General features: G+C 58.1%; 1 protein-coding gene across 1 annotated transcript; it reads right to left on the bottom strand.

Moving 5' to 3' along the window:
• Positions 1-900: 900 nt before the first annotated feature.
• AQP8 (aquaporin 8) lies at positions 901-9,149 on the bottom strand. Its single transcript, XM_074886375.1, has 7 exons — positions 9,102-9,149; positions 8,009-8,164; positions 7,362-7,765; positions 5,461-5,587; positions 4,461-4,675; positions 3,249-3,383; positions 901-2,887 (listed from the first exon to the last, which is right to left on the bottom strand). The coding sequence occupies exons 3-7, from the start codon at positions 7,613-7,615 to the stop codon at positions 2,845-2,847; spliced, it is 774 nt and encodes a 257-aa protein (XP_074742476.1). The 5' UTR covers positions 7,616-7,765; positions 8,009-8,164; positions 9,102-9,149; the 3' UTR covers positions 901-2,844.
• Between the last annotated feature and the right edge of the window lie 2,564 nt (positions 9,150-11,713).

Raw genomic sequence — 11,713 nt, 5'->3', positions numbered from 1 at the left:
CTGCAGCCCAACTCGGTGGCCATGCCACGGCCCTGGGGGCAAACACAGCCAGTGTGTTGGGTGGACAAACACGGGGCTGTTCCCCGCGGGTGGGCTGGCACCGGGGAGCCCAACCGCGGGTGCCAGGGTGGCTTTCTTCCCCCCGGGTCAATGTTTAACCAGGGTATTTATCCGGAGTGAAAGAGCTGCAGTGTGAGGGCAGGAGGGGCTCGGCCCGACACAGGGACAGACAAACATCCTTCTGATTCCGTTCCCAGAGCACACCCTGATTTTTTTTTCCATTTCCCCAGAGCGCTGGTGCCAACCACGGCCAAAACCACCCGGGTGAGCACGTGCACGACGTCTGCAGAGCCTTTGGCAACTCTTGGGGACCAGGCGATACCCTGGGTCCCCCCCTCAGGGTTTTCATCACACATTGGTGTCCTCACCAGCCCCAAACCTCTGCAATTACCACCCCATTAGGTGCAGGTGCCCATGGCATCGTGCCCCACATCTGCCCCATTCCCGAGGGGCATCTTTATCCCCACGGGCGTGAGGAACCTGGAAAACACCAGGCAACGTCCCGGCTGGTCCATGTGCAGATAAAACCACGGTGCAGAGCCATGGCCAGGCCTGACGGAAGTTTAATTGAATGGGAATGAGATGTATTTTATGTCCTTAAAGCACGTTAAGTGCTCGGAAGTTAATTGGTATTTAATTAGCATAAATTAAGCTCTTTAATAATACTCAGGGAAAAACAACGCAGTGTTACAGATGCTTTATTAAAAGTCACCCTGATGAATTAAAAATGAGTGTGCTGAACACATCAACGGCAAAACAGGGAAGTGCACGCGGCCGAGCATGGGCCACCCCCCGCCTCCTGCCCCCCTGGGGGACCCTGGCCCTGAGCCCCCCCTCACCTGCATCCTCTGGGGTGCAGGATGGGGCCAGGGGGGAGCCGGCCCTGCGCCGAGGCAGCTGCAGCCACCAGCGTGTTTCCTGCGGGGCGACGCTTCCTCTTGAAAGGGGAAGGTGGGCGCCCATCGCACCCAAGGGTGCCCCCAGCCCGCAAAGGTCTGCGCCTGAGCAGGGGCTGGAGCAGGTCAGGGTCCCCATGCTGGCTCCCCCCAGCACCCAGTCCCGCGCCCCCCCCCAAGGGTCCCTTTGGGGAGGAAGCAGCGACTTTGCTCCTTGTTTGGTTTGGCATTTTTTTGTGGCGTTGCCATGACAACCATCCTAGTGACATCTTCATGCTATTTGTCTCCTTCAGTGGGTTGCACCATTTTCCTTCCTGAATGAGCCTGTGCCCACTGCAGTGGTCACGTCCCCTGCCCAGCCTCAGGAGAGCTGTGGGCAAACACACACGCCCCGAGCCAGGGCTGCTTTAATTCTGGCATTTCCTCGCTTCAGCATCTCTACAACCATATCCTTTTCTAAAAAAAAAAAAAACCCAAAACCCATCTTTGTGCACGTGTGTGTGGGTCACCTCCAGGGCTGGGAAAATAGAAAGCAAGCTGAAAACAGAGAAGTGACATCATGCGGGGCTCTGCCAGCCCCACGGGGACAGCAGAAAGCTGGGAATGTCCCCTCTGCCCCCCCAAAAGCTGGGGCAGCCCAGGAGGGAGCATCGGCTGTACCCGGGGGTTTCCTCCAGCCCCGCTGGCAGCAGGAGAGGGGGAATGGCCGTAGCCCAGCACCAGGTCCTGGCCCTGGGAAGATGCGATGGCTCCTGTTGCGGTCGTCTGGCCCTTTCCCACTCCCCAGCCCTTCCCAGTCCCAGACTGGAGTGCTGGGTGCGGGGCTGGGCAGGGCAGTCATTTGGGGGGGCTGAGAAAACAACAGACATTTCCCAAGCTCAAAGTTTGCAAAATGCAGAGTGACTCAACCCAGGTAACCCCTGCTGGGGCTGGCAGCATTGCGATGACACCCGTGGGCCAATTTACCACCCAACAAGCCCCAGAGCAGCAGGGACGGGGTCCCTATGGATTCTCCCCCCCCAGGGGGGGCTGGGGAGGCCGCAGGATGAGTCAGGGCCGAGCTGCTGGAGGGGCCGGGTACCCGGCTGACGCAAAGCTGCTGTGCTGGCTGCTCTCCCCCTGCCCACGCAGCTCCATCCCCCTCCTCCCGCATACGGCAGCATCTCCCTCTGTCACAGCAGCCCCCTCCCCTTGCCCCCCAGCCCCCCGGGAGGGACAGGCCCACCCTGAGCTCTTGGTGAGAAGGGCCAGAAATAGGATGGCCCCCAACGCTTCCCCCGTCACCCTCCTGGGCATCAAGCCATGGGCAAGAGCCAGTTGGCATCACCCTGGACCTGTGTGAGGGAGAGGAACCAGCCCATGGCACAAGCTGGGGTGCGGGGTCCCACGGGGGAGCATCCTGCCAGGTCCACGGGCTGGGAGCTGAACAGGGAGCTGGAGGAGAAAGAGCAGAAATGCTCGAATGGGAGACAAAACGCAGGAGCTGGCCTGGGGCGGGGCCTGGGGGCTTGCAGCACCCACCGCCACGCGTGTGCCAGAGCAGCGGGAGCCACCTGCCTTGGAATGAATAGTGCCAGGAAGAAGTTAGAAAGCGATTAGTGCCAGCGCTGGCGGGCAATGTCACATGGTCCCCGGGCACAGCTGCTTGACTCAGCTTCTCGGCACCTTCGCAGGGGCAGGGCAGGCTCCCCGTGGGGAGCGGGGGGCACTGGCAGCTCTCACCGCCTGCCCCGCGGAGCTGGAGATGCTCCTGGGCTGCTTTTCATCGTCCCCACAGCCTCAAGCGAAGCATCTCTGGCGCGCGGGCCGCCGGGGAGGCGCAGAGGGGAGGTGGGATGGCGAGGAGCAGGGGCTGTGCTGAGCTGCTGTGGATGCCCTGCGTCCGGCATCACTTCAGGAGCAGGCGGGTGGTCCGGTCGCCGAGCAGGAGCCTTTGGGGAGGTGAAAAGAGAGAGAAAACTCGGGGTGAAGTGGTTGTGCCATTGCAAGGCTGCAACAGAAACGCAGTGACAGCCCCAGCCTGGGCTCGCCCCACCAGAAGGCGTAGATGGAGCAAACACGTGGATTCGGGCATGGGTTGGATCTTTGCTGATGCCCTGTCATGGGAAGGAGAAGGGGAAGGAGTCTTCAACCCTCGGATCTCTCTCTGGAAAAGCGGCTGCTTGCAGCCTTGGCCCGGGGAGCTGGGAAGCAGCCGGGCAGAGCCCCCGGGGAGGCGGCGGGTGGGAAGGGGGGAGAGGGGGGTGTCAGACTGCACAGCTCCGCTCTGCTCACTGCTGCGGCATCACGTACCTCACCAGCACGCTGACAAGGAGGGCAGCGACCATGGGCCCTACCCAGTAAACCCAGTGGTAGTCCCAGTAGTTTGCTACCAGTGCTGGCCCAAAGGCTCTGGCAGGATTCATGCAGGCTCCGGACACGCCACCGCTGAAAGAAAAACCAACCGACCGCATCAGCCCTGCGGGACACGAGACCAGCTCCGTCCCCGTCGCTGCTGGGACAGGGCGATGTACAGGCTGGGCGGGGGTGCTGGGCACCGGCGTACCCCTCCCGGGGCTCCTTGCTGGGGGTCTGGCAGGTTCAGGCGGCCGCTTGCCGGTGGGCACCAGCCTTCGCTTTGTGAGCCGTCGGGGAAAACCCGGCGCGCGGGGCAGAAACACGAGTGTCGAGTCTATTTTGGGGCTTACTGGGAGCTGGGCTTTTAAACAGGGAAAGCTCCGTGCTGCGCGTAGGCAGCGGAGCGGGGCAGGAGAGACAATAGCGTTTACAGATTAAAGAAAACTGCAACAGATAAATATTTGCACAGGAGGCTCGTGCGGTGTTTAAATAAGAGCTGGGGATCCCGCTAGAGGGGGCACTGCCTTAACTAAACAACCCATTAACATTCATAATTGCGTGCGCTCGTTATGGGATTGCAGTGGCACAAGACCCAGGCCGCTCGCCCGCCTGTGCCGCGGCTGAGCCCAGCAGCGTTTCCGCGGGGACACGCGGGCTCCCGGATAAACCCTCCCCTGTTTGCTCAGGGCTTCCTACGGCAAACACAGCCCGCACGGCCCTTGGGTGTTATCAGCCCGCAGCAGGTACTCGGTGAGGCTGCCCCGGCTCCAGGGCCATGCGTGGGGCTCGAGCCGACGGCCTCTCCCGTGCCCAGCTGGGCTGTGCCCCGCGGCTCTCCCCAAAAATATCCGAGGGGCCAGTGGGCTTATTTGCCATCCCCACGGTGTGCTCGGCTTTCCTCGGTTTCCCCGGCCGACAGGTCCTGCCACATCCCTCCCTCCTCGGGCACGGGCACTTGCTCCTCCCTGGTGCAGGATGCCGCGGTGCCAGCCAGGGAGGGAGCGGGGGGGGACCCTGATTGATGTTGAGTGCTTGGAGCTGCCCCTTGGGCTCTGCTCAGCACCCTCCCCCCAGCCGGTGGTCCCATCCTGACCCCCTGCCCGGTGGCCGCCGATGGCACTGGCTGGCCAGTGGGAACACGCACGGGGAGAGGACTCGTGCGCTCACCCCGCCAGGATGTTGACCGTGACCGTGAAGCCGATGCAGAAAGGGGCCAGCGGGGTCTTGGTCCTCCCGTTGACGGCGCCCATGCAGGCCACGAGGATGAGGAAGGTGGTCATGGTGATCTCACCCACGAGGACGGCAGGGATCTGCTCATCTGCCGTGATGCTGCTGAAGGCTCCTCCGCTGGCATTGATGTAGCGCTCGCTCGCCGCCACGGCCTGCACGGGGGGAAGCCCTGTTTGTGCCGTCCACGCTCCATATTGTGGCCTTTACCGGGCATATGTGCTCACCGTCAGGAGAGCGTGGGCGGGCGTAGCACCAGGTTAAAGAGGAGCTAATCTCATCGCTTTCCTCCTGAAAGCCAGCCCTAAGCGCCTGGCAAATATAAACTCATTAGCAAAGGCTCTTAGCATCTCTGGAGATAATGAGCCGGGCACCGCTCTCCCTCAGGATGAGCCTCACCCAGCTGCCGAGGGGGTTGAGTGGCCAACGGCAAGGGGCAGCACCCAACGCACATTAACCTTACGGCACAGCGCGGTGAGGAGAAGCGGAGGGAAACACCGCGCGTGAAAACGGCTGGAGCTGCAGAGGTACCGAGCATCGTTCTGGGCCTAATTAGCACGCCATAACAAACCTCTGGAGAACAGCTGCCGTTGAGAATTAGCCGGGCCCCAGCGCGCCGTGCAGAGGCGGCATCCCCACACCTGGGCGGCTCTGCCAGACCTGAGCCTGCGGCGGGGGGCGAGTTGTCTGAGTCCTGCAGTCAGCCCGTGAAAGCCCTGGGAGGAGGAACGGGGGGCCTGGCCCCCAGCGCCAGGCGAGCCCCACAGCCCCGTCACCTCGTGAGAAATCAGTGCTCTTAGTGACAGGCAGAACCGACGCACCGAGTCCCCCTCACCCTCCCCATCACTGCTGCTGGGGACCCCGGGGCTGGGCAGAGCAGGGGGGGGGCCCTGCACCCCAGCATTAGCCCTGGTTAAAGAGACTCCCCAGGGGTCTGTACCTTGGCCAGGCCGGCTCCCATCATCCCCCCGCAGAGCTGGCAGAGCCAGTAAGGAATGAGCATGGTGATGTTCAGCCCGCCAACCAGCCACATGGCCAAGGACACGGCAGGGTTCAAGTGGCCTCCACTGCGAAGGAGAGAGAAGCATCAGTGTGGGGTTCACCCCTGGGGGGGCTTCACTCCAGAGACCCCCAGGTGCTTCCAGGGAAGGAGCAGGGACAGGGGGTGTCTCCCGGCGTTGCGGGGTGCTGCAGGCTGTACGGTGCCCCGAAGCCCTGGTGCAGGGGGGTTTACACCACGGCAGTGATGGAGCTGGGACCCAGCCTGGCAGTACACGTGTCCCCGGGGCAGCAGGGAAGGGGACAAGTGCTGTCAGGCAGGGCTGAGGCCTCTGCCAGGATTTTCAGGGTTTATCTGCCCCTGCTCGGTGTAAAGGCAAAGGCAGGCAGGTCTCTCTCTCCACATCCCTGTGCGCTGCCCACCATGGCCCCAGGAAGGGCCGGCAGGAGCCAGCGATCACCTCGATACGAGACCTAAATCATTCATCTCGAAGGCCACATGCAAGACAAACTCAGATACCTTCTAATTAAAACAGATTACCATGAGCCACGTGTTAATGAACGAGTTTCATAACCAATCAGCCCTAATAATAATTGCTGGTGAAGCCGATGAGTCAGAGTGTCTAGGAACTACAATCACATCTTATTCTCCCCCTGTAATTAAAGACCCATCACACCAGAGCAAGAAGTTGTGGTGTTTAGGCTACCAAACACCTCAGCCGGGCAGGGCTGTGGCTGCAAATACCCCTGGGATGGGTGGGCGCCCGGGTGCTGAAGGAGTACGAGTCTGCAAACAAACCCTGGCCGGAGCACCCACTCCCCTGCCCACGAGCATCCCAAGCCAGGCTCCTCTCCAGACACAAATCTCTAAAACCTGACTTTAGGCTAAAACATCTCCCTGCGCAGGACCCCGAGCTGGCTCCTCCTGGCTTCAGAGCTAACGGGGGACCCCTCAGATGCTTCTGCAGCCCCTCACCACAAAGCCCCACCACGCTGCTCCCCTCGCCCATGGCTTCACTGTGCTGAGGGTCTGGGGTGCAGTGGGTGTCTGGCTCAGCTCTGCCAGCACGTGCACCCCGGATCACTGAGTCCCAGCTGCTCAAACCTCACCCCACGGCATTACCCCTCCTAATCAGGCGCTGATAAACTATCAGTCAGGTTGCTCCAGGCTCCACGGCTCGCACGCGAGCTCAGCCAAGCGAGGTTCGTGTCCCAGCCCGGTGTGTTGGGGGGGGACAGCCCAGAGTCACCCTGTCCCTGGGCTGTGTGGAGCTGCTGACTGGAAGGAAGGGAATGAAACTCCACAGGGACTGTTTCATCTTCTTCCTTCAGGATAAATCTACATCTTCGCGTCAAACAACACCTCTCAACGAGCAGGTTTGTCTAAATGTTGCTTTTGAGTCATTGAAACCATTTGTAAATGGAATCCAAATTTTTCACCCGAAAATACACAGGGGAGTAGCATACTCGGGTCAGAATGTTTTGTTCTGACATCCTTTTAAAAGGAAACATCTCAGCTTTCTGAAGGAAAAGCTGGTTTCATTTTTGACCATTTTTATTAAAAGGGGCTAAAAAGTCACACTCAACAGCCAAGCGAACTCCCCCAAACCCAAGGCGGCGCAGATGCCCACCACCAAAGCAGCCACGCCATTAGCCAAGAGGCTCGATGGCAGCGCGGCGCTGCTGCAGCCACTGATATTTGGGCAGGAAAGATCCTAAAGGCAGCGTGTGGGGAGACACAAGCATCTCCTCCTGCCCATGCATGGAAAACGTGGGGTGGGGGGGTGCAGAGAGGGTGGCAGGGGGAGCAGGCGCAGCCCCCAGTGCCAACCCCCCCCTTACCTGATGTCTCCCAGGACGGCAACGGTGAGCCCCAGGGCCAGCCCGTGTGCCAGGGCGGGCTGCAGCCTCCCGGTGCCCCCCATGTCCTCCACCACCGAGAGGCAGCCGATGAAGATGAAGAGCGCGCTGCCCAGCAGCTCGGCCACGCAGGGCTGGACGCAGCGCTCGTACCAGTGGGGCTGTGAGGGTTTGGACTGGATGTCCATGTCCAGCACCTCCTTCACTAGCGGGGGACCACGCTCGACAGCGGCCATGAGCAGGGCTGGAGCAAAGCAGGCAACGTCCTGCAGAGGGGCTTGAGAAACTGGGGATGCAGTCGCTTCTGAGGGGTCCTGGTGCAGGGATGGGGACCCCCAAAGAGCACCCCACGTGTCCTGCTGAAAGGCTGGCACCCTCCTCTGGACCTGTGTGAAGAGGTAGTGGACGGGAGGCTCTAAAAAATGGATTGGATTTGCATTGCTAAAAAAAAAAAAAAAGGGCAATAAAAGCTGATAGGCCAGCCCCCAGGAATATAAAAGCTCTTTATCACTGCCGTTCCCTGGTTCAAGGCTTTGAGGTTTTTTTCCTGTAGGGTTTTTTTGTTGTTGTTGTTGTTGTTTTAGGGTTTTCTGCCAAGACTCGGGATGTGATTCCTTTCATGTAGATACCTGGAGTGCTGGCACCTGCGCGAAGCCCAACTGGAGCCTTCCCCGGGCGGCTTTTACCTTCTTGTGGTGCCAAGAGGTGACACGTGCCAGAAGGACCCCGGCACCACGGGGGCACGCAGGCAGCCAGGGGCACCCTGGGAAAGGCCTCGTGTAGCTCTGGGGAGGGAAAAACCACTCCTTAGGAAAAATCACTCCTGGTCACAGCTTAGCTCTAAGTCTAAGACCAGGTGTAACACAAGAGACCAGAGCCCTTCCCGGCATGGTGCAGTTGAGAGCCCGAAATGCGTGTGGGAGGGGATGCGGGAGGAGCAGGGGGGAAGGCTGCGCCCCAAGAAAGGCACCATGCCAACACAGGGGAGGCAAGCTGGAGCCCCTCACAGCCAGCCCAGGACTCGGAGCAGTGTCCAGGGTTAGGTGTGGAGGGTAGACACCTCCAAAAACTGCCCAACGTTGGCACTTTAGGGCATGGCAAACACATGAGATTTAACTTGTGTTACGTCAGTAACGCTTAAGGGGCTTTAAAATCTTAAAGACAGCATCAGTGTGGAGAGACCTATCAGCAAACCCCACAGAGAGCAGGTAAAGAAAAACCCTACAGAGCCCAGAGAGCCGGTGAAGTGACCGATTTGCCTCGAGTTACCCAAGGAGCCTGCCTGAACCACAGCCAAAGCTGGTTCCCCAAACCCTTAACCCACGTCCTGCCCAGGGCTCCTCAAGCGGGGGGCCCATACCCCCCTTGCCCTGCTCTCACACGGAGGATTGCTGGCCAGGGTGCCAAAGGGATCCACCAGCAGCTGGGAAAGTTGATGTTGCTCAAACGCTTCAAAGCAAACCTCCCCACAGCCCATGAGGGATCAGGGCCCAGCCTGCGGCCCGAGCGGGGACACAACCCACCCCGCAGGAGACGAGCGCTGTGGCATTTCACCTCCTTGAGCAATCGCCTGCCGCGTTTCGTGTTTGTAGTGGGTAATTAAGGATTGGGGCTTATAGATTTTTTTTTTTTTCCCCTCTTGTAAGCAAGGGTAAAGAACGCCACGGATGTTTTATGATGTTTTCACAAGACACTGGGGATGGGAAGGAAATTTCCACTTGCCTGTTCCAGCGAGGGCTGTTGCTGGCCACACGATAGACAAGGGTCAGGCCAGAGCTATGAGGGAATCCCAGTTCAGGCACCTCTAAACGAGCCTCTGTCAACGCCTTTCCCCTCCCGAGAGCTTAGTTCCTACAGAAAAAAGGTCTTGGCATCAGGTTATAGAAATCACTGGAATATGGAGAGTGAGTGCCGGCGTTGGCTGGTCTTTGGGGCTCCTCTTTGAACCACCTGCACGGACCTGTAGGACAGGAAAAAACCTGATCCAGTCTCATCAGCTCACAGAGCACAGTCACCTGGACCCAGGTACATCGAATCTGTCCGTCATCACACCTCCCAGCACAACCAGACCAGGGTTTCACTGGGAGGCATTAAATCGGGCAAAAGGAATCCACATTTCATTTAGTTTTTGGGGTATTTATGATGAGAGATTAATGTAATACATATCCAGATTTCACTTGGCACCTCTTCCCAGCAGCTCAAAGCGCTGAACAAGTGCTGCTGCCATCGTGTCAGCGCACCAGGAGGTGGCTGAGCTGCCCCAGATCACCGGCAGCGTGGACAAGCCCCAGGAGCCAGCCCACGGCTCTGCCGCTCCTTGGCCAGGGCAGAGGCAGCAAAACGGCCCCTTCCAGACGCTGCTGCCACAGACACGGCGCAGGAACGCTGCTGCCGGTGATGCCATCACACGCAGACCGTGGCCGTACGGGCTGCCGCGGAGCGATGGCTTCGGAGCACTGGAGGGTCACAGCCCAAAAGTGAAGATTAACTCCGTGTCCTTGGCTTTTAAACATTTACCATTTTTCTTCGGGGACCAGGGATGTTTGCCTGAGCCTTCTAGAGGAAATGCTCTGCCTTCAGGCAACAAAGGAATTAATTATTGCTAAGCACAGGACCGAAACAACAAAAGTGTGATCCTGAGGGAACTTCTTCCCCCCACCAGTAGGAGCTCCAGCCAAGTGGCTCCGCACCAAGTGCCAGCCAGCACCGCCCGGGCATCCCGTGTCTGCCACACGGCATGACGGAAAAATCGCTGGAGGAAACTGGCTCAGGAAATTTCAGCACCGTGCAAGACACTGACTGATTTGTTTTGGAAGATTAGGGAAAAGGAAGCATTTTTTGCAGGGCCATGGCTGATGGGCTGCTAACTGAGCAGTTCAGTTGGCAGTTTCTTGCCTTTCCTGCTGGAGTTCAGGGAACGCTGCTGCTCTCTAACCACTGCCTCGGCGTGAGGACGGTTACACGGGAAAATAACACTCCCCGTACGTAGCCCAAGTTAACGTCAAAAACAAGGACAAACCCAAAGCAATAAAATAAGGATGCTATTTTCAGCACCTGTCAGCTGTGGCTCCTAAAGTGCTCTCAAGCACATAAATCCCACCTGAACCTCCTGATGGACAAACGAGGCTGAGCGATCACTTGGCTCATCACCAACTCATCCCAGCACACCCAGCGAAGGGGCAGGATGGGCCCTGGCAGCGCGGGAGGGCGGGTGGGCAAAATACAAACTACCCATGTAGGAATTACCCCAAGTTTTCAGCTGTGCTACACTGAGAAGTGCCAAAGGAGCTGCAAGACAAAGGGACGTGGGGTTGTTCAGCGTGGTCAGAAGTCCCACTGCCGGCCAGACGAGCATGGGCAAAGCGAGGAGCTCCAGCCCAAGGGCTCCACCGAGGCTCAAAGGGAACAGCATCGTCTCGGCACGCACGGGGCTGCCTGGACTCTCCCGTGCAATCAAAGGTTGACAGCAGCAATATACATCATCTATATTTATCATCACGAATTGGCAGAGGTGGTGTTGGATTTCTCATATGCTCACCCTGAACTGTGACTTCCCTGCCCTCACAGCTCTTGAGCAGAATACGCTTTCCCTAACACGTAATAAGTGATTGCTGCAGACCTAATTTAAGCTACATCGCAATCCAACGTTACTCCATTGTCATTCTGAGAAGAGGCTGCTCCAGCACCTGCCTTTTCTTTAGAGATGCCCCTAACACACAAAGAAAACCACCCTGCTCTTAGCACCCTTTGCCCCTCACGGATAAGATTAAATACTTGGCACCAAGGTTTACTCAGTAAGCTTGACAGAAACTACGCTCGTGGGAAAAGGCGTGGGGATGAGAACAGATAAATCTGTTCATATTAGCAGACACTTATTTTTGTCCTTGTTTGTGCTTGCACCGATTTGTTAAATAAATGACAACAGCAACTGTGTCAATTAGTACAGGAAATGGTGGTACAAAACAAGCAACAGCTTCGAAAGATCCTTTTTAGGGACCGTAGAGAACATTTCCCATCTCCATCTACCTGGATAGAAACCCCCTATTTTATTCAGCCCCCCACGCAATGTTTCATTCTGTTTCTCTCTGCTTCATCCCACGGATCTGCAACCTTTCATTTGCTTTTCTATACGAACCATCGCACCCAAACTCAAAAAAGCACTTCAGCGGACACTGAAGGACAAGCTCAAGTGCCATTAACGATGAACAATGCTGAAGTGGGGGACTTGAGCGTATGTGGAGTCTCTGTTGAATCAGTGCCAGTACATTTCACAGGACAGACTTGCGACTGCATGTCTATAAAAAAAAGTTACCAACAACGTATTTCAGTGCTGC

The sequence above is a fragment of the Strix uralensis genome, chromosome 16 (genome assembly GCF_047716275.1).
Source record: "Strix uralensis isolate ZFMK-TIS-50842 chromosome 16, bStrUra1, whole genome shotgun sequence".
NCBI classification, from domain to species: domain Eukaryota; kingdom Metazoa; phylum Chordata; class Aves; order Strigiformes; family Strigidae; genus Strix; species Strix uralensis.
Note: the sequence above shows the minus strand (reverse complement) of the source record. Positions and strands in the feature narration are given on the sequence as shown.